Here is a 22,619-nt window from a genome sequence, read left to right on the forward strand (position 1 = left end):
GCCGATGTGGGACTCCCCACTTCCTTTTATTTTTCTACTTCCTTTCCCACACACTTCCTCTTTTTTTTTTTTAATACTCTAAATAAAACCTCTCACATTTGACTTGAAATATATAAGTTGTAGTCTTTAAATTTTAGTTGTAGTTTTTAAATTTAAATAATAAATTATGTTTGGCTCTTTGGCCCTCGGTTGGAAACGGTTTTTAGTGACAAGGCTAAAACGAGCCCTATGGCCCTCGGTTGAAGATGGTAAGAAATATGGCTCTGCATTGTTCATTAAAATATTAATTTCTTGGAGGGCTAGAGGGCTAAAACAAGCCTTCTGCCTAGCCTTCGGTTGGAGATGTTTTAGCCATTTGGCCCTCCAAGAAATTAATATTTTAATGAATAGTGCATGGCCATATTTCTTACCATCTCCAACTGAGGGCCAAAGGACTATGGTATGGAATGTGAAGAATTGAAATAAAATGAGGTAAGATGGTATGAAATGGTGAAAAATATGTGAGAAATGGTGTAGGAAAAAATTAGAAATTTAAAAATAAAAAAAAAACGTCAAAAAAAAAAAGTGGGCTAGGGAAAAAAAAAAAAAAAAAAAGAAATTGGGCTAGCCAGCCGGTTATCCCTTTTGCCCTTTTTTGTCCAGTGGGGCCCACGAGCTTTTTGGTTTGGTCCTCGGTTGGAGGCGGTTTTAGGGCTATTTTCAGCCCTCTGGCCCTCTGGCCCACTGGACAAAAAAGGGCCAACCGGCTAGTCATCTTCAGACAGCTGGCTGGCCCTATATATATATATATATTTTTTTTTTTTTTGGTTCTTTTCCATTTGCCCAGCCCACTTTAGGGTTTAGGGCTTGGGTTTTTTTTTTTTTTTGTCCTAGCCCACTTTTTTTTTTTGGACGTTTTTTTTTTATTTCTAATTTTTTCCTACACCATTTCTCACATATTTTTCACCATTCCATAATATCTTACCTCATTTTATTTTAATTCTTCACATTCCATACTATTGCCCTTTCTTTGGCCCTCAATTGGAGACGGTTTTTTGTGACGAGGCTAAAACGAGTCCTATGGCCCTCAGTTGGAAATGGTAAGACCATCTCCAACGGAACTGTCCAAAGGGCCGAAAATAGCCCGAAAATCATCTCTAACCGAGGGCTAGGCCAAAGGGCTCGTGAGCCCCACAAGACAAAAATGGGCTAGAGGGCCAACCGGCTGATCACCTTCAGCCAGCCAGCCCGCTGGCTAGTCCATTTTGTTTTCTTTTCCACTTGCCTAGCCCCGGTGTTTTTTTTTTTTTTTTTTTTTTTTTTTTATCTATCAGCCCACTTTAGGTTTAGGGTTTATGAACTTTTTTGGTCCCAGCCTACTTTTTTTTTTTATTTCTAATTTTTTTTTCTAACACCATTTCTCACATATTTTACACCATTTCATACTGTCTTGCCTTATTTTATTTTAATTCTTCACATTCCATACTATAGCCCTTTGGCCCTCGGTTGGAGATGATTTTTTGTGACATGGCTAAAACGAGCCCTTTGGCCATTTGGCCCTCGATTGGAGAATAAGGCAAATATGACCATGTACTGTTCATTAAAATATTAATATCTTGGAAGACCAGAGGGCTAAAACGAGCCCTCTGGCCAGCCTTCGGTTAGAGATGGCCAGATGGCTCGTTTTAGCCCTTTGGCCCTCCAAGAAATTAATATTTTAATGAACAGTGCAGAGCCATATTTCTTACCATCTCCAACCGAGGGCTAAAGGACCATAGAGCTCGTTTTAGCACTGTCACAAAAAACCATCTCCAATCGAGGGTCAAGGGGCCAAACATAATTTATTATTTAAATTAAAAAAACTACAACAACTTAAATTTAAAAACTACAACTAATATTTAAAAAATACAACTTAAATTTAATAACTGCAAGTAAAATTTTAAAAAATACAACTTATATATTTCAAGTCAAATGTGAGAGGTTTTATTTAAAGTATAGAAAAAAAAGAGGGAAGTGGGTGGGAAAGTCCACATCGGTTGTGGGAGAGGAAGTAGACAAAAAAAAAAATGGAAGTGGGTGGGAGAGTCCCACATCGGCTATGGGAGGGGAAGTATAAAAAAAAAAATGGAAGTGGGTGGGAGTCCCACATCGGCTGTGGGAGAGATTTGAGCAAGCTCCAAAGCCTATAAAAAGAACACCCAAACATTCAACTAAACATACTCTCTGGGCCTGTAATTAAATATATATTTTTTAAAAATGTTGACCCAAAAAAAAAAAAAAAAAATCAAATAACAGTAACTGACGTCAGCTCGCCGATGGTTTCAAATTTATGGCCCGACCTGGGGCTAGCTGGCTGGCTCCTTTGGGCTAGCCGGTTGGCCCTTTTGCCCTTTTTTGTTTGGTGGGGTCCACAAGCCCTTTGGCCTAGCCCTCGGTTGGAGATGGTTTTTGGGCTATTTTCGACCCTCTGGACCCTGCGGTTGAAGATAGCCTAAGAATTATAATTCTTTGAGGACCAAAACGACCCATCTAACCAGCTTTCAGTTGGGGATGGCCTTACATCCCTAGCAACAACAACAACAATAAATATAAAATTGCTAGAGGAAAACCTAGAGAAACCCCTAGGCTTGAAAAAGCAGAAAATGGTTTAGAACTCAACCTTTCACCTATTCAGCCGGATATGTGGCCTGAAGCAGTTGATAAATGGGAAGACGCACTTAAGCGTGAATATGTTAGATTAACAAAGACTTTCTCCAAAACTGAAGATTTATGGGAATGGGGAGAATCGTTCTTAGGTCAAGATTTTAAGAAGGCCTATGAAAATTTTAGGTTCAGATACCCTGAAACTATACAACACAGGATATCTCAAGATTTAAATATAAATAACTTTGTTAATACAGTTAGAGAAATAGCCACCGGTGATACTAGTCCTTACAGACTTAGTTCACCAATTCAGAAACGCGCTATAGACGCTTCAATAGGAAGAACGTTACTGCTTTTTCTAAAGAGTTTTTAAGACTTGCTAGTATAGGAGGAGTAGTTTATGATAAACCAGTTTGCGTTTTATATCTTGCAAAATTGGTTCAAGATCTAGGACAAGCAATTAAGGATAGATTTTATAAAGAAGAAGAAGCAGCTCTAGCAGCAGCAACCACTGACGAACAGCGTAAGATTTTGAATACTTTTAAATATTCTAATCTTAGCTATGTTATAAGATTCACCTTTTTGCAGCTTGCTGATTTCTGCAGACAGCGTTAAGAAATCCAACAAGCTAAGAAGCTTATAGACCAAAGTACATGTAGAGGTTTATGTCAAGAAGGATATAGTGATCTTCGTGAAATTATATAAAAGAACGAAGAGAAAACAAGTTAGACGTCCAGTTCAAAAATAAAATAGAACTACACAACCATTTAGGCAACCGTTCAACAGACGACCTAATTTTAGGACGTTTAAGAACATTAGGCCTAGTCAGAATTTTAGGAGAAATTTCAATCCTAGGAAGCATGTTAAGAAATTTAAACCTAACCCTAGGAAACCATATAAAAATAAGTGTGCCAGCTATATATGTAATAGCGAAGAACATCTCGCCAATGTATGTCCACAGCGAGGTAAGCAACCAGCCTATAACCAGTTGCTTAATGAATGCATTATTATTTCAGCAGATTCTGATTATGACAGTGATGATTCTGTTTATAGTATTTTCACTGATGTAGAATTTATAGATGCTCAAGATGACTCCCTATCAGAGTTCTCTGGGTATGACGATGTACAGCCTGAAGACGAAGAATATGAAGACTTCGACTTCTTGCCAAGCGAATCTGGAGACTTCAATATTGATAGTTTTCAGAACATGATAGATGGCCTGTGAACATATATTCACACCATATGAAGGAAGCCTCGATGAGCGGTGCCGTTTTTGTGGAGGATGGCCTGGTTACGAGTGTAAGGTTAGATGTAGTACTTGTAAAACTATTGGATGTTTTATGTGTACTAAGTTTGTGAAACATACCCCTGTTGCACAAGAAGACCAGTCGATCAAGGAACGCAGTCTTGAACTTGATATACGAGCACGAGACTTACGTATTCGAGAGTTATAATTAGAAAATAAGGCTTTAAAACTAGAAGTAGCAGCCTTAAAACTAGATGTATCTACCCAATCTCAAAGGATTATAGATCTTGAGGGTAGACTTAAGTTTTTAGAAAACGTTGTCCAAGAGAATTTAATGCTCAAGGATAAAGTTAAAAGATTAGAAAAAGAGTTAGAAGACGTAAAAGCCAGGGCAATATTCGTACCTGAAGAACATCAACTCACAGCTCAGGATATAGACTCTGAACCTTGAGTTTCCTTATTATTGTGTTTTTTTCTCAATTATTTTGTTTTTCTGTTAATTCTTTTCATGTTTTTACATAGATTAGTTTATTTATCTTAGTTCAGGTTGTTTTTTATCTTATAGTTTATTCTTTTTGTCGTTACTTTATCTTTGTTTTATTCTCCACACCTTGAGGACAAGGTGCAACATAAGTTTGGGGGTGAGAAAGTAAAATTTTAGGATTTTAATTTTTGTGTCAAGTTAAAAATTTTCATTTTTTTAAAGTTAATATCCATAGTCTATTTTAAACGTTAGAACAAATAGACATGGTGAAGGTTAATCTTACATTAGAGTCTTTTATATTTATCGCTGGTTAGACACTAATTCATGAGTTATACTTTGAAAATTTGCACATTCACATCAACATGGTTTGTGAGGAGTGAGATTGAAACACTTACTTTTAGTCTAAGTTTATTTTTAATTTTTGTTCTAAATAAATTGAAGTTTATTTGTTATAAATAAAGTAATAATTGTTCCACCCGAGGCTTTGCTTAATAACCGGGTCAGTCCTACCTAATTAGCAATGATTCTCGTGTCAAACGGTAAAGTTTTGGCATGGGGTAGGGTGGTTAGTTGGTTTCGTAGCCTTTTTAGCTTGAGTTAGTAAGTTCTTAGGGGTGTTCTACACCTTGTGCCCTAAAGCCCTTATGGTTTGGGAGTCGTTGACTTAAAGCTCGTTACATGAGTTGGATCGAAAGCTTAAGTGAACTGACATTGCACGACTACTACTATTACTGAAAAAAAATGGAAAAAGAAGAAAAAAATAATAAAAAAGGATAAAAATTGAAAAAAAAAAATATAATAGTTACGTTTCAAGTTAGTATGTGCAAAGTGTTGAATAAAAAGGATGAGAGGTAAGGTTTTAGTCGAGTCTCTTTAACTATGTTGGTTCACTTTACACCAAGGGAAGTTTATGAATTCTTTTTTAATTGATTCTAAATGGCTGTAGACATCAAAATTTCGGTGAAATGAATGTTGACCAATAATTAAAATTTCAACGCTCACGTGTCACATAAATTTTACATGTAGCGTGTGACTCAACGAAAAATCGAAATAAATTGGAAAAGTCATCAAATAGGACACGTGTCAATACCTGGCAGAAATGATTTATTTTATCTGATTATTTAAATCCAAAAATCAAGTTTTGGAATTCTATAAATAGGAAGCCAAGGCATTCATTTTGAGGAGGAAGAAAGGAAGGGAAATTGATATCACACCAAAACCTTGAAGCTTTGAAACTCTAAAGCTCTCAAGCAAATCCCGAAGGATAAAAAAAAGCTCTCTTCGTTCTTCGTTAAGTCTTCCTTCAAGATCAAGCCCCGACGGCCCTTGAAGAAATCCGCACAACCATTCTTCAAGATCAAGCCCCAACGGCCCTTGAAGAACTTCCACCAACTCAAGATCAAGCCCCGACGGCCCTTGAGGAAAGTGTTCATCGTTCATCATCCGTTCATCCTAAGATCAAGCCCCAACGGCCCTTTGGATCAACAACCTCAACAAATCCACACATCCAATCGTTCTTCAAGATTAAGCCCAAAAGCCCTTGAAGATCCGCTCATCCATCAACCTTCAAGATCAAGCCCCAACGGCCCTTGAAGAACTTCCACCAACTCAAGATCAAGCCCCGACGGACCCTTGAAGAAAGTGTTCATCGTTCATCATTCATCATCCGTTCATCCTAAGATCAAGCCCCAACCGCCATTTGAATCAACAACCTCAACAAACTCATACACCCATTCTTCAAGATCAAGCCCCGACGGCCCTTTGGATCAACAACTCATCCACAAACCTACACCCTACGAAGATAGAATCAGAGGATCAAATTACAAAGAGATTGTAACCCCAAAATCATTAATACAAAAATATATTTTGTACACGTATTCTTGTTTCTTGTTTCAGGAATTTTTCGTGTTTACAATGGCTTAGACTCTGTAGTGGGATTAGTTGGAAGTTTTGAAAAGATGTTCTGATTTTTAATGTTTTCTATGGCTTGCAACTTAAAGTGAAATTTGTCTTAGTCAAGTTTTACTTAAGTTTCTAGTTTGCTAGCTTTTATTTTTGTTTTTTTAAGTTTTGTTTTGCTTGAGGACAAACAAAAAGTTAAGTTTGGGAGTATTTGATGAGTTGATATTATACTATATATTTTACCCTTATCTTAGTATTAATTTATTGGTTATTTTGTGTGAAAATTGATACTCTGTTATGTATTTTTAATGTAGGACATTCGACTTTTTCTGGAGCAACACATGATGCAACGGACGAATTTTGGGTTAGAGCTCTTCTGTAATTATGTTCGGGACATCTCAAGCTTTAATTCTAGCCTTTTTGGGCCTGTTTTGGAGCCTTGGAAGTAAAAAAATGTGGCTGATTTGTGGCTGGACAGATTTCCCAAAGTTAGAATAGGAATGTATTTCCTAATTATCTTATTTTATTATATTTTCTAGTTTTTAGAAGACCTGTTCTACTAAGGATTTTAATTATGTAATAGTATAAATAAGGTTTTTTAGCCATTAGGGTTAGAGGACAAAAAGAGAGGAGAAGAACACATAAAATTTTGGAGAACTTTGCTAGGCTTTGAAGATTTGTATTTCAATGTGTTTTCTATCCTTATTTTTAATAATATTTTATTTTATGATTGGTAGTAACTAATTTCCGTTTGTTAGGGCGAGACTATGAGCCTTAGCAAGAATACATAATGTTTTGAAGTTTAAGAGATTATCTATTTAAATTAAACTTTGTAAATCATATGATGTGGTTATTAATGATTAAATTATTATTTAAGAGTTAATTAAAAGTATTTATCTAAATATTTTTTATTTTTAAAGTAGATTTATAAATGTGATTTGAAAAATTGATCTATTTAACATTAAAATAGTTAAAAAGCATTTATTTTTATATCTCAAAAGTCTTCAAGTATAAAAAAAAAATTCAAAAGACTTATAATTTCAATAAACAATAAGAGCGTTTATTCAAACATTTTCGAAACTTTGGGTTTGAATAATCTACTCGTAATATAATATCGCTTGTATAAAGCATAAAATAAGTCATTAACCACGTCAGATGGAAAGTATCAGAATATATAGATTTTAGAGGCGTGTCAAGCACCATGATGAATGATGATGCCAAGCTGCCAACAGCAAAGTTTCTTAACCAGTTAACTCCTCGCGCTAAAAGTCAAGAGCAGAGCACACGCCTAATGCCAGCCAACCAGAAAATATGTCAGAATAATTCATCGCCAGAAAAATGTTAACAAAGATTAGAGGAATCCCTGTTTAATTAATGGGAACTTTAATGAAAAGTTTCCGGTACTTTTTATTTTAACAAAAAACTACATTTTTACACTAAAAAAATCTATCATGATACTATTTACTTTACCCTTTATTTTGTCCTTATCGTTGAAACTTAAAGTTTTCAAGTTATTTTCATTAATTTTCCTTTAATTCATTCATTCATCTGTCTAAAAACCTTACAAAAACTACAAGCAGTGGATCGCCTTAGTAGATAAGGCATTCCGCTTCAACAAGCTGCATCTCATTCATTCTTTTAGTCTAGCTTAGAGTAAAAATATCGCTTGCGAGAAGCCATATCACATGGGTTGGTTTATCGGAGAAAACGGTTGGTCACCGGCATATGATGTGTCCACCGACTTCCCTTGTGCATGCAAATGGTCGGTCAGCTTGAATATTACACAAATATAAATGAAAACCAAATTCAACTAGAAAATCATAAATGCTTGAAAGAATATGAAGCATAAACCAACGGTTTTCTTTCTCATATGCTGCATCACGTTTCCACGATAACAGTAAAAAGTTGTGCATCAATCCATCATCCAGTGATATTTACATAGTAAACACGCAAATAAACTACATGAAACATCTGGAATTCCACGCACCTAGAAACGAGGAGCTTATTACCGACCAGCTGATGGATTTGTCAACATTTCAAGCGATTTTATCAAGTGATCTACTGCAACTGGCACGTCATCAAATGCCAACGCTCCAACTGCAAATCTTGCAGCCTTATGTGCCTCGGCAATTTTCTCAGGTGATGGCTGGTAGCTACTGTCATACTGGTACGTCTTGGCAGGGGCAGGAGGAGGAGCAGGTTCTGAAACAGTTCCATTTCTGTTGCTTGTCTGATATTGGGTAGTTGAAGGGTGGTTTGTTGTCGGAGGAGCTGACGGGGGAGAGTAGGCAGGGTCAGAGCCCTGATAATAAGAGGGATAGTGGGATGAGACTGCTGGAATATTGGTTTCTGTAAAACTTGGATAAGATTGAAAATTAGGATAAGAGTAATTAGATTCATGAGGAGGATAGTTAGGTGGCAAAGGCTGTTGGGGTTCGTGCGAGTAGGATTGCTGGTGGTATGGCTGAGAAAAATCAGACGTTTCTGGTCTATTTGTTGGAGGAGGTGGATGAAAATCATGGGAAGAGTAACCAGCAGTAGGGTAAGACTGAGGTGGCGGTGGCGCATTGTTTGCAGAATGCTGGCCATTGACTTCATCATGGAACTTAGGTGGCGACTGAAGGCTAGTAGAACGCTGGAATTTGGCATCATCACGAAACTCAGACGGTGCAATGTTTGTAGGATGCTGATCTTGAAACTGCGGGGGTGCAGTTTTTATAGAATGCTGCCTGTTAATTTCATCATAAAACTGGGGTGAGGGATCAGATTGTGATCCAGGACTGGTAACTGCAGCATCGCTTGGACCAAGATCCTGCAAGGATAGAAATAGTTGAAGACCATTTTATACAATAAACAAAACCACTAACACGAACACATTTTACTTTCTCAGTATATACTACAATTGTTTTAACATATACTCTTACTCAAATCATAAGATTGTACCACCACAATCTTATGCCTAGAAGTTATAAATTTAGAATTGTTGTCGTAATTTTATACTTTGTTCTCTTTCCTGGTTGGAATTTTTACAACTTTGTTCTCAATGGTGAAAAACTAAGGAATCATTTCAAATAGGTTATATATTCAAAGATATCAAACCATTCAACGAGAAAACCTTGATTCATCCAAAAGGCTCAAAAATAAACTACTGTAAAGGTTATAAGCATACATATGAACCACTCATTCCACTTGATGGAAGTGAGAGATCATCATCACCAGCAGGGGGGCCCGCTTGAGGCTTTCTTCCTTCTTTCAAGGCCTTCCTTATATCTGCTGCTTTCCAAGCTGCATACTTTTGTTTCTGCTCAAGCTGTAAAAGATCATAAAGATGTCAGTCACCCTCAAAATCCAACTGTATAACCTTCGAGTTAGTAATAACATACCGAAAAGAAAAATGTACACCACAAATCATTTAGATGGAGTCATCTAATCCTAACAAAAAGGATAATGACACATCAAGTGGCATTGCGAAATAGAATTAGAAACTCACATCAGGCTGAACCACGCTGAATTGGTTAAGAATCTCAAAGAAAATGCTTGCAGCATAGAATGTTTTTGCAGTAGTCCTGCAACAAGCTCAAAAGAATATTTTTGTATCACATGCTATTAACAATTTCCACATAAAATATAAATATGTCAAAAAACATGAGCCGACAAGCACAAGGGACAGGAGGAGCTCTGCATTTCATGAAACCTAGAGGTGTAGTGTTATGACACCTCAAAGTCTCAAGGGACACATTGACTTACAAATCTGCTCGACCAGCACGATCTTGCTTGTCTGCCTTGCCAAAAACATTTAAGGCAAATCCCTCAAGGTACAGATTGTCTTCAGGCCCCAACTTTAGTGACTTCTTATCCTACAGAGCAAAAGGGTGAGTATACATTGAGATGGGGGAACAAAAATCTACGAATCTTATCACAAAATAATTTGTCAAAAAGATCAACAGGACAAGTCATCTGGTAAAAATTCAAGACCAATCATGGGAGACATTACAAGACAATTAAAGCAACAACAATCAAATTTCATTTTCCACTAAAAAGTAACCATCTTTGGTCCCTAAAGAGTAATCTGAGTCTCCATGGACGAACCTCCAACTGTATATTTATAATCATACGTAACCCGAAGATTCTTAGCAATGAACTGGTAGGCAATAGACAAATGCTCTTGTTGTTTAAAATCAACCACTACATCACTAAAGAAACCAAATACGAAAATTTGCAAGGGCATCCCATGGAGCAGAAACATATCATAGATTCAATTGCAAAATAAATTCCAAAATCTTAATTTCGCCACTGATGCTAGGCAACGGGTAATCCCATTGTTGCATAGAGCAACTAAAAATCGAGGTGAATTAAGATTTTTGTACCGAATATCAAAGTATAAGACCATACAAAGGTTGAGTTTTTCCCAGATACCAAACAGACCCAGTTGATGAAACAAATTAAAACAAAAGACCATCTTTCCAAAACAGAAAAACGTTAAAAAGAATCAGTTAAAAGGAAGACAGAAAGAACCTTTTCAAGCTGCTTCATGAGGGAAACGAGGAGGGAATTCGTGGTCTTGGTACGCTCGCTCTGTGGGATCTTCAACCCTCGCTCCATTGCGTATAATCGACCTAAATTCCATTCAAATTTTTAAAAATTGAATTGTCAGAAATATGATTTTTAGAGATAACAACCCGTAAAATTTCAGTTTTGTTTAAAGAGCGAGAGAGAGAAAGAGTTACAGTAATAAGCGACGAGAGGCTCGTGTTTCTGCAACTCGTCGGCGCGCTGGAGGTACGGCAACAGCAGCTTCGCCGGCTCGTTGTCGCTCGCCATCTATGCCTTCCTTCTTCCTCTGTTCGATCGATTCGACAGAGAGAGACGATTTGGGACGATTTGGGCGAGGCAAAAGCTTTGAGTACCAAGGCAGAGAGAGAGAGAGAGAGTCTACACTCTACAACGGGTCTGACGTCTGATCGTCTGAGAAGAGTATCTTCGGACGCCGACGTCGTCAATGCTTAAGAAGAAAGCAAGTGATTACGCGGGTTTGCGGGTTGATAAACCCAACGGGCCACCTTATTGTCAAAATGTAATGGGCCATGAAGTATACGGCCCAAAATTACTTTGATTCTCGACTTAGCAATGCCCCCATTCCACTCGTCTTGTTATCCACAACTTTTGCGTGCAAGCCCCACATCGATTGCGTGCATGCCCCGCAACTTCCCCATCAGTCCTCTCGCCCGCCTACCCCAGAAAACGTATCCAAGCGTATGTGAGTCGAAAGTATGTCGTATTCATTCTCGTATCCCATATGCGACAGAATTGCTGTATTCGTGCATCGTAGTATTTAATATACAACATAACATATCCTTGCATACATAACATTATAATGATCAAAGATCTAAAAAATTAGGCACGTGGAGAGTAAGACATACAACATCTCAGCAACAAGGAATGGATGAAGCCAATTTTGAGTTGCTTGGGCACACTATTCCTGTAGCTAAGCCTGTCATTATCAGAATCCTATTAACATTTGATGTGCAATTCAACTGGTTTTGTAATCAGTTAGATATTAGCAATGCTTTCCTTCATGGGGATTTAAAAGAAAAACTGTTTATGGTGCAGCCTCTTGGATTTCAAGATCCCTCTCTTCCACATCATGTATGTAAGCTTAAGAAATCATTGTATGGTCTTAAACAAGCCCCTAGGGCATGGTTTGAAAAGTTGTTTCAGGCTCTCAGATCTCTTGGTTTTACTCAATCATCCTCTGATGCCTCTTTGTTTGTACTAAAAGTTCCAACCATGGTTATTGTGCTGGTTTATGTTGATGATATTCTTATTAGTGGTCCTAATGCTTCACTCTGTCAACAACTTATTAAAAAGTTGAGTACTCTATTTCTAGTCAAAGATTTAGGACCTTTACACTATTTTTTGGGCTTGGAAGTTCACAAAACCAAAGATAGTCTTTTTCTGCATCAAGACAAGTATTTACTTGATCTTTTACAAAAGAATAACATGGATGGAGCTAAACCATGTCATACACCCCTCAATTATGCAAAGTTGGATCACAGTGGTGACTTGTTACCTAATCTCACTGAATATTGCTTTCTAGTTGGTGGCTTGCAATATCTCACTTGGACTCGACTTGATATTTCTTTTCCTGTCAATTAGGTGTGTCAGTTTATGCATGCACCAACAGTTACACATATGCAAGCAACCAAAAGGATTTTAAGATTCCTCAAGGGCACTATCACTCAAGGTCTTTTGTTCAAACAAAGTCCGTTACATCTTTCTGCCTACTCGGATGCAGACTGGGCTGGCTACACCATTGATGGACAATCTACTAGTGGTTTTTGTGCCTTTTTGGGTTCTAACTTGATTAGTTGGTGTGCAAAGAAACAAACCACAATGGCTCGTTCATCCATTGAAATAGAGTACAAGTCTTTGGCTCAAGCTGCATCAGAGATTACTTGGATATGCAAAGTGTTGAAAGATTTCTATTTTCCCATGACTACTAAACCTACTATCTGGTGTGATAACATCTCGGCCATATCTATTGCTTTTAATCCTATTTTTCATGCTTGTACTAAGCATGTTGAAATAGACTACCACTATATTAGGGAATTGGTTCTTGCCAACTTGATTAAAGTCCAGTATGTGTGTAGTCAGGATTAGATTGCTGACATTCATACCAAGTCCTTGTCTAGATCCAGATTTCAGTTTCTACAATCCAAGCTCTCACTTGGAATCTTGCCTTCTTCCAAGTTTGGCTTGAGGAGGTGTAAAGATGAAGATGACAAGTCATGACAACATATGGTTATTAGTTTGTTATAGTTTCATTGTAAAGTATTCAGTTTTATTTTGTTAGAGTGAGAGAGTATGTTTTGGTTAGTTAGAGAGAGAGAGAGAGAGGAAATAGTCAAAGGCTATATATTAGTGATTGTATTATTCATTTAGTTTAATAAGAAAATATACTTTTCTTAATGTCTAAGAAAAACTTACAGAGAAAGCCTTGAGTTTCTATACCTTTAACGACACCTACTGCCCTCGCGTGGAGGTATAATGGTAAATAAACAATTACTAAGGTACTATAATTATCGGAAGAGGATCCTCTCCTGATCACAAAATCCGAGCCGTTCAAAATTAATCCAACGGTTCTAAACATGGAGTCCTCTAAAAGTTATAATAATTGCAATCATTGGATTAAATTTGAACGGTCTGAATTTCGTGATTAGAAGGATCCTCATCCTGTGCTCAAAAGAGAATCCTCTTCCATATTTTTCGGTGAACACTGTTCAATACATCGAGAATCATAATATAAATAATTGAATCTCGATGTACTGAAACGTGTAGCGTAAAAAAAAAAAAAAATCTCCCAAATATGAGGGGCAAAGCGCGAGCCTACGGAAAGAAATACTTTCTCCACTCACACACACTGCACAGTGACAGAGCGCACTAAATTCCGATTCGATCAAAAAAAATAGAAAAAACAAAACAAAAACAAATGAATGTCGATAGGATGTTCCTTCACAAAGTCTATCATCGCTTCTCCCTCCTCTCCCTCACTCCCCCTCACTCACTCCCTTTCAAGCCTCTCCACTTCACATCGGTCCTTTCGCCCGCCCACCTCAGAACAAGGCGCTCCCCATACGACGTTGTAAGGTCCATCAGAACATCCGCCGCCCCCATGGCCACCTCGCGGCTCCGCAACCTCGTCCGCGTCAACGCTGGCGCTTCCGAAGATGCCAGCGATGGCGGAGCCACCAACGGCTCTGTCTCTTCCACTGCAGCTGCCGCTTCACTTGACGGTGAAGGTATTCCATCACAATCCACACATATACTTTGTGCTCGTGTATATTTTTGTTGAATATGGATTTGTATAATCTGTATCTGTTTGAACCCCAAATCTGGGTTGAAGTTTGAAAGTTTTGATTTTCTTGCTTGCTCTCGTAACTTTGTTTGGTTGGTTAATTGGATTTCAATTGGTTGTGAACTTAAATTCGAAGAATTCTGTGCTAGTAATTCGTATGTATATATATGTTTATGCAGAAGATGCGACTTTGGGAGTTAGATACCGTCTTCCTCCGCAAGAAATCAAAGATATTGTGGATGCTCCGCCACTTCCCGCCTTGTCATTCTCACCGTGTAGGGATAAGATACTGTTTCTCAAGCGGAGAGCGTTGCCACCATTGGCAGAACTTGCAAGACCCGAGGAAAAGCTTGCCGGTGTTCGTATTGATGGAAAATGCAATACAAGGACAAGGATGTCGTTTTACACGGGTATTGGGATCCATCAATTTTTGCCTGATGGCACCCTTGGTCCGGAGATAGAGGTGCGTGGATTCCCTGATGGTGCCAAGATCAATTTTGTTACTTGGTCCCCGGATGGCCGCCATTTGGCCTTCACCATCCGGTTTGATGAGGGGGAAAGTACTACTAGTAAGCTTAAAGTGTGGGTGGCCAAAGTTGAAACAGGGATTGCTAAACCTTTGTTTAAGTCGGAAGAAATATTTTTGAATGCAGTTTTTGATAATTTTGTTTGGGTGAATGATTCTTCTTTGTTAGTTTGCACCATTCCTCAGTCTCGTGGCAACCCGCCAAAGAAACCTTTGGTTCCTTTTGGGCCTAAAATTCAATCTAATGAGCAGAAAAGTATTATCCAAGTTAGGACCTTTCAGGATTTGCTGAAGGATGAGTATGATGAAGATTTGTTTGACTACTACGCCACGACACAACTTGTTTTGGCCTCCTTGGATGGGGCGGTTAAGGAAATTGGTCCTCCAGCTGTATATACATCAATGGACCCCTCTCCCGATCAGAAATACCTTTTAATTAGTTCAATTCACAGACCATACTCTTTCATTGTACCATGTGGAAGATTTCCCAAGAAGGTGGATGTGTGGACAGCTGATGGGAAGTTTGTTAGAGAAATTTGTGATCTGCCCCTTGCTGAGGACATCCCCATTGCATTCAGTAGTGTGCGAAAAGGGAAGCGTTCTATCAACTGGAGAGCAGATAAACCATCAACACTCTATTGGTATGCATTTTCAGTCCTGTTTTCAAACTGTTTGGATAACTCAAGTGACATCTCTTTGAGTTGTTATCTCACTCTCACTCTCACACTCTCTCTCATGATATCATAACAAGTACTCGATAAAGACTTTTTATGGAGTAGTGTACATGATACGCTGTAGACTGTAGTAATAGTTAGTTTTGTATGCTTTTATAAGTTGAATATATTTCTAATGTGTGCGCTTCAAAATGAAAAAGCAGAACAACAGTCTAAACTGTTGTAATTCCACATCATTGTTACTAAACTATCCAAGCATTTATCTATAATGTCTTTAGATTTTTATTTCTTAATTTTAACTTTGTCCCTACAGTCATTCGCATCATCCTAAATGCATTTGTGATATGCAATAAGTTACAGAAGCACTTTCCATTCACCAAATATAGGACCTGGCCTCAGGCCAACTTCTTGTTCAATTTTTGTCGTGTTTCGGGCTAGGCTCATTAAGAGTTTGACATCTCCAAGCCGAAACCTAACCCATGGCCAGGTCTACATATGACTTGTACATAGTTGTTTGTGTATATGATTTCAGTTACCTGATTGACACTGTGACTTTACTAGGGTTGAGACCCAAGATGAAGGAGATGCAAAAGTGGATGTTTCTCCACGTGATATAGTTTATACACAGTCCGCTGAGCCACTTGAAGGTGAAGGGCCAACTGTCCTACACAAACTTGATCTTCGCTATGGGTATGAAGTTGAACTGTTATTATATTTTTTATCATCTATTGGCATCAATGATATTTCTGTTTTATTGGGGTTTTTGGAAGAATTATTGTCCAAGGGAACTTTTTCTCCTTTCTCCAGAAGACTTCTAAAACTGTGCTACGCTTAAGAAGCTTCATGGTGGTCCCAACACTAACCATACTTGTTTTATGCATTTGAACTTTTCAATTTCACAGAGGGATTTCTTGGTCTGATGATTCACTGGCTCTAGTTTACGAGTCTTGGTACAAAACACGGCGAACGAGAACCTGGGTAATTTCTCCTGGATCAAATGATGTCAGTCCGCGCATCCTGTTTGATAGATCGTCAGAAGATGTGTATTCTGATCCTGGCTCTCCTATGCTGCGGAGAACTCCTGCTGGGACATATGTGTTAGCAAAAGTAAAGAAAGAAAATGAGGAAGGCACTTATTTACTGCTGAATGGAAATGGTGCTACACCAGAGGGAGATATCCCATTCCTCGACTTGTTTGACATGTAGGTTTTTTATAATTTCTTGTTTCTATTGCATTCTCATGTGCTCATGTGTGTTTGGTGTCTTAAACCAAATTCTTCCAGAAATACAGGAAACAAAGAAAGAATATGGAAGAGTGACAAAGAAAAGTATTACGAGACTGTTGTTGCTTTAATGTCTGATGAGGAAGAAGGGGATCTGCTCATCGATCACCTGAAAGTATTGACTTCCAAAGAGTCAAAAACTGAAAACACCCAGTATTCTATCCTAAGCTGGCCAGAAAAGAAAGCAGTCCAAATTACAAATTTTCCTCATCCATATCCACAGCTGGCATCATTGCAGAAAGAGCTGGTCAAGTACCAGAGGAAGGATGGGGTTCAACTAACTGCAACGCTATACCTTCCACCAGGTTATGATCCAGCCAGAGATGGCCCTCTTCCATGTCTGTTCTGGTCTTACCCTGGAGAATTCAAAAGCAAAGATGCTGCTGGACAAGTTCGTGGTTCTCCTAATGAATTTGCTGGCATAGGTCCCACATCAGCTCTCCTCTGGCTGGCTCGAAGGCATGCATTACCTCTTCCCATTGTTTTATTACTATGTTTTGGTGATTCTGTGTATAATAGTCTTTGTTTAGAACCCTTTTGGTGTCCGGATTGTTTTAAACATGTTGACCAATTTTTGATTGCTCGGAATCGTGCAGGTTTGCTATTCTGTCTGGACCAACAATTCCTATTATTGGTGAGGGTGATAAAGAAGCAAATGATAGGTAACTTGTTTTTGCATATGTAATAACCTGGGTTTCTGCTTCCAGCCAAAATTAATTATAATTTTCTGTATGAACTCATTAGCATTTCTCCGAAGGTTAGTGACAGAAGATGATTCATATATCATAAATCCATCGAATTGTTAACTGGGTAAAAAATGGATAAGATACTCCCAAAGTGCCTCTAATGCTTTAGTGTTTTTCAACAATTTATAATGTATATAATTTGACCAGCTATGTGGAGCAATTGGTTGCAAGTGCAGAGGCTGCTGTGGAGGAAGTTGTTCGACGTGGGGTAAGCTTCTCCACTTTTGCAGTATGAATCTTTTGAGATTCTGACTTAATAATGTTGACCTGAACCTCTTCTGGTGCTACCCTTATTAAGGTGGCTCATCCAGACAAAATTGCTGTTGGTGGACATTCATATGGGGCATTCATGACTGCAAACCTCTTGGCACATGCCCCTCATCTTTTTTCTTGTGGAATTGCTCGTTCTGGTGCTTACAACAGAACACTTACTCCTTTTGGTTTTCAGGTAGCTTATGAGAAATTGATTTAAATATATACACGGATATGTGTGTTCTGATATTTTCTCTTTCCATGCCATAAGACCTAGGTAATTACTTTACCTTTTGTTTTAATGGCCTGACTCTTTGGTTTATCGGTGCAGAACGAGGATAGAACTCTTTGGGAGGCTACCAGTACTTATGTAGAGATGAGTCCTTTCATGTCCGCTAATAAAATTAAGAAGCCAATCTTGCTTATCCATGGAGAAGAAGACAATAATTCTGGAACTTTGACAATGCAGGTAAAGATGTCGCTCACCCCTTTAATGCTGAGTTGCTTGATGAATTTCTTCCTGTTTGTGAGCTGTCGACTTGTGATTTCATTTATGTTAGTGTGTTATACAGTCGGATCGCTTCTTTAATGCTCTGAAAGGTCATGGTGCTCTGTCCCGCCTTGTGATTCTTCCATTTGAGAGCCATGGATATGCAGCAAGAGAGAGCATCATGCACGTGCTATGGGAAAGTGATAGATGGCTTCAGAAATATTGCGTATCAAACACTTCCAATGTAAATGCAGATTCCGATGCAAGTAAAGAGAACTTAGGCACAGGATCTACAGTTTCCGTAAGCAAATCAGTGGCTGCTAGTGGAGGCGGTAGTCCAGAGGTGTCAAATTCTGAGCATGAAGGATTTGACTCGTTGCCGAGGTCATCGTTATGGTAATTTCTTTAATCTTGCAGAAATAGAGGGACATAACTAAATTAACTCTGAAAAGAAAAGAAGCAAGATAATTATTTCAATATCTCTTTACACTATCTATCCTCTTAAAAGGATCCGAACCTTGGAGTCTCAGTTTTCCTCATCTATTCGTTACCATAAATTCCTTTTCTTAAATCTTGGGTTTTCTACTTACGTATTTGTCTCGAATGATTATCCTGTAGAAAAAATTGCAGATCGTGGCTTCTGAGAACTAGTTGGCACATCAGTGTGGTGGACAAAATTGATGGCACAAGATTGCCCTGTCAAAGTGCGAAGGCAACGACTCTTCCTCGTTGAACTGCAATTTGTATTTGTCACAATTGCTATGTATCATTTATAATTGTATCCCAAACTTCTTTCGCTCCAAAATCCTTCCAGTTGATGGATGTTTAGCAGCCAATTTCTGGGAGAGGGGGTTGGGGTTATAAACTTATACGTGTTCCATAACTTCCATCTGTCGCTTTTGATGTCATAAAGCTCTTGAACGAAAAATAACGTTACACAGACAATCCAGTTGCAATATTGAAGAGCTAATTTAGCATTCAGTTATAATTCGATGAAGAAATGCCGTTGGTTGGATAACTTTGATTTCAAAATAAAATGTACTTTGACCGACAACGTAAATGCTCAAGAGAATCGTACCATCCTCATGAAACTTATCACGCTCGATTCAATTGTACAAAACAGAGGTAGAGCAACCATAAATGCAATCAAAAGGAAGCAAATATCAGTAACATACTTTGGTTTTTGAAGTAATACTCTAATCCAGAACAGTCGATAAACTCGATAATTTCAAGACCCAAACTAAATGGAAAGGGAGAATGATTAACTGGGTGTTGGATTCATGGTCGGAACTACGAATATCTATTCTTCAACGACCACACTGATTTCACCCTTCTCGAGCAAGTCGTAGAACGCCCTCACTTTCCTCTGCTCATTCCAGTGATGCATTTTCCACAGACTTCCACAAGCCAAAGCAAGCACCGATCCATACAATATCTCCTTGACAACACTTGGACCTTTCAATGTGGCATGAGCAATCTTGTGACCCGCCATTTTGCTTGATCTGCAATTAGGAAAGTGTCAAATTATCCATTTCTTACAGATATGATTCTGAATCATCTCAGGTTGGTTGTACATTACAATCAAGTGAGGATTATATCTCTCTAACATAACCGACTCACTAACAGCATCCTAACAATACACCGATCAGTGATCAGATGGTTTAAACTGTGTTACATGTCATCATCTTCAATTGACATTGACCCTCACAAACATATAGAATCCTGTGACGCTCGGCATCACCTTAACTCTATATACTCTAACAGATTGAACCCCAAAACAGGAGGCCTTGGATTTAGGTACTCCATATACTCTAACAGAATAAACCGTAAAATAAAACAAGAGGCCTAGGATTTAGGTGAAGTAATCAATAGGCTGTCTGCAAAGGAGAATGTATCGAAGAACAGTTATAAAAGCATGCTAAATTTTTTATCCCTGCGAGGTTACCACAATCGGACTATGGCATCTAACTTTATGCCCAAAAATTGGAGGTCTCAGGTTTGATTCTAGCCAAACACGAGTTTGACCCATATTATTGTTAGCCCATTGTGAGGATAACACAAAAAACACAAAAAACACAAAAAAATTGAACCTTTCAATAGGATGCCTAGAAAATTTAAACCCACCGAATACTTTCGGGATAAAATTGAAAAGACTTTTGTCCTCGTGAAGAAATCGTTTCTTTAAGTCGGAATCTAAAGTTGTCTGTAAAATCCATGAAATTTTCCTGAGTGTTCTATGCTTTCTGGGTGCAGTGAACCAGAGATTGATTTTCTCCAATCCCTTCATCCCAAGATCCAATTTTTCCATCATTTATCACATATTTACAGAACAATTAAACAACTAACCGAACAGAAAAATAAAATATGAAAATTAGTGATCGAAGTCGAATCTACTATAAACGTCAATAACCCGGATTCAAATAGTTGCTTTGAATAAGAAATCATTTCCACAAACCAACAAATACGAATCAAATAAAACAGAGAAGCGAGATCGAATTGTTTGTTAGGGTTTTCACCTGAGAACGAAGAGGCTGCGACGAGAGAGAGAGAGATTGCGAATTCGAAATTGGGGCTTCGTGTAAAGGTCAATCCTTTTCAACCGATCGGCCTCCTCTGAGCCTCCCCTTCCCTCGCGGAGAAAATCTAGGCTCTTCCGAGATTGTGGGCTTCTTATCCCTTTGGGCTTAGATTCTAATTAGCTGGAGTGGGTTATCGTTTTATTGAGCCTTGAGACTGGCCCTTTAAAATCTATGCAGTGTGTTATACTGGAGTTACCTTTTTATCCCTGCTTTTAGCTATTAAAAAGAAGTATTAGTATTTTGCATTTGGTCTCCTTTTTCTTTTTTTTTTGATGGCCACTTATTTTCGAATAAAGTGAACCTCGGTAATTCTATTCAGTTTTTTTTTTATTATTATTATAATATGTATTTTTTCTCGATAGTACGTACCATTGAATGATACAAAATTTAATTTGTTGATATAGAAAATAGATGATCTAATAGCTATGGAAATCAAATCTAATAAAATACTCGAAGCATTAAGTATTATGTAGCCACACTATGTTATCGTAGTTATCTAGTGAGTTCAAGTTAGAGTCGTTGGAGTCGTGTTTGTGTACAAATAGCAATTTGAGCTGCCCAAAACTCTCAAACACAAAAATTCAGTCAGCTTGCTCAACCCACTGGATACTCAATACTTGGCTACTTAAAAAATAAGTAGGAATTCCTAATCAAAATTGTTCGTTGCCAGGTTATAGAAGGTTTAATTTATTTTTTTGCAGATGTAATTTTTACAGAGTAATTCATAATATGAACGATTTTGATTATAAATACAAATATCTGTAATTCGAAACATCTTTATACAAGCGATGTTGAATGATCTATATTTTAAAATCAGTGATTTTGTTTTGTTGTAGGTGAAGAAATTGAGTGAAGTTTGGAATTTGTATTTGGAAATATGAAAATTGCATCATTTCCCACGTTGAAATAAATAATTGGAATTATTTTGAAAATTAGATGCCAAATTTGAGTCAATGGTCGTAAGTGGTGGGCACTTCAAAAGATTAAAAATGGGAACAATCTGGCAAGACTTTAATATGTTAGCACTACCAGCCATGCAGCTACTTGTCCAACTGCCTCAAGTCTTAACCACACAAACTAAAAGGAAGAATATTTTGTCATTTAATACTACGGTGTGATAGTATTTTTTTTTTTACTTAGAAATGAGATGTCTTAGGTTTGAATATCATGGATGACGAATTCACCACCAAATTAGGCTACCCATTATATAGCTTAGCCGAGCTCCTCTTAGTATAAAAAAAATCAATGTACTAAAAAAAAGAATCTTCTAGTAATTTGTAATAATTTAGTGAGAAATGCTAAAGAGAATTCTTCAAAAGTGAGATTCTCTATTGGACAACTTCATGTTTTTGGTATAATGTTTTATAATATTGACATAGAAATTGACGTTAAATTATGAAGTGATACCGAATCTATGAAGATTTCCACTTTGAAAGAATTTCTTTAGCATTTCTCTAATTTGTTTGTTTTGGATTATATATCGACATATGGACACTGCGCTTTGAGCTTTTGTTTTCCTCTTTATGTATTTTTCCCCTAACCTAATCATTCATGGTTAGTAATACCAACATGATGGCACACATATAAAAGTGATTGTAATACAATTAATTCAAAAGGCACAAAAGGAAATTTGATTTCTATCCCCTTTAAGAAATGATTGCTTATTTGAAAGATGTTGACGGGTATTGAAAATTCTCTGTGTTTAGTAATATATAATATTAGAGTTACTTTCATTCTCGACTACCTTTGCGTTTCCTAATGCCTAAGGCCAAAGCCTCACCCCACCCCACCTCCTCACCCCACGAGGTAAGGAGTTTGGTTAATGAATCTTCAAGTAAGTTTTTCTAAAAAAAAAGTGAGTTTTTGGAGCTTAAGAGCGTAACAAAAGCTTAACAGAATTTGTTGGAAATAGGGTATTTATAGGGAGATGGTCGGCTTAGGTATAGGGTTTTGTCATTCC

At 37.7% G+C, this 22,619-nt stretch overlaps 3 protein-coding genes and 1 long non-coding RNA gene across 5 annotated transcripts; 2 read left to right on the plus strand and 2 right to left on the minus strand.

The window, feature by feature from the left end:
• The first annotated feature begins 1,623 nt into the window (after positions 1–1,623).
• On the plus strand, positions 1,624–6,994 carry LOC108868696. The gene is made up of 2 exons (XR_001954885.2): positions 1,624–3,926; positions 6,569–6,994. It is a non-coding gene; the product is annotated as an uncharacterized LOC108868696 (long non-coding RNA).
• Positions 6,995–8,093: 1,099 nt separating this feature from the next.
• LOC103967178 (protein HOMOLOG OF MAMMALIAN LYST-INTERACTING PROTEIN 5) lies at positions 8,094–11,216 on the minus strand. Its single transcript, XM_009380446.3, has 6 exons — positions 10,982–11,216; positions 10,770–10,870; positions 10,002–10,111; positions 9,745–9,820; positions 9,424–9,564; positions 8,094–9,066 (listed from the first exon to the last, which is right to left on the minus strand). Exons 1-6 carry the CDS (start codon positions 11,073–11,075, stop codon positions 8,260–8,262), a joined length of 1,329 nt encoding a protein of 442 aa, XP_009378721.2. The 5' UTR covers positions 11,076–11,216; the 3' UTR covers positions 8,094–8,259.
• Positions 11,217–13,706: 2,490 nt separating this feature from the next.
• Positions 13,707–19,050, plus strand: LOC103967179 (probable glutamyl endopeptidase, chloroplastic). Of its 2 annotated transcripts, XM_009380449.3 has the most exons (11): positions 13,709–14,053; positions 14,289–15,276; positions 15,871–15,999; positions 16,212–16,511; positions 16,593–17,051; positions 17,189–17,254; positions 17,486–17,546; positions 17,637–17,786; positions 17,922–18,059; positions 18,163–18,476; positions 18,699–19,050. In XM_009380449.3, coding segments are annotated over exons 1-11 (2,916 nt in total). In that variant the 5' UTR covers positions 13,709–13,743; the 3' UTR covers positions 18,700–19,050. The 2 variants fall into 2 exon arrangements, with proteins under 2 accessions (XP_009378723.2, XP_009378724.2); XM_009380448.3 differs by lacking the exon at positions 18,699–19,050 and having other exon boundaries at positions 13,707–14,053; positions 18,163–18,480.
• A 156-nt stretch (positions 19,051–19,206) lies between these two features.
• LOC103967186 (probable cytochrome c oxidase subunit 5C-3) lies at positions 19,207–20,758 on the minus strand. Its single transcript, XM_048585508.1, has 2 exons — positions 20,597–20,758; positions 19,207–19,582 (listed from the first exon to the last, which is right to left on the minus strand). Exon 2 carries the CDS (start codon positions 19,570–19,572, stop codon positions 19,381–19,383), a length of 192 nt encoding a protein of 63 aa, XP_048441465.1. The 5' UTR covers positions 19,573–19,582; positions 20,597–20,758; the 3' UTR covers positions 19,207–19,380.
• Positions 20,759–22,619: the final 1,861 nt, after the last annotated feature.

This window comes from the organism of the source record quoted next, unplaced genomic scaffold (genome assembly GCF_019419815.1).
Source record: "Pyrus x bretschneideri cultivar Hongxiangsu unplaced genomic scaffold, Pyrus_bretschneideri_v1 Contig23, whole genome shotgun sequence".
In the NCBI taxonomy this organism is placed as follows: domain Eukaryota; kingdom Viridiplantae; phylum Streptophyta; class Magnoliopsida; order Rosales; family Rosaceae; genus Pyrus; species Pyrus x bretschneideri.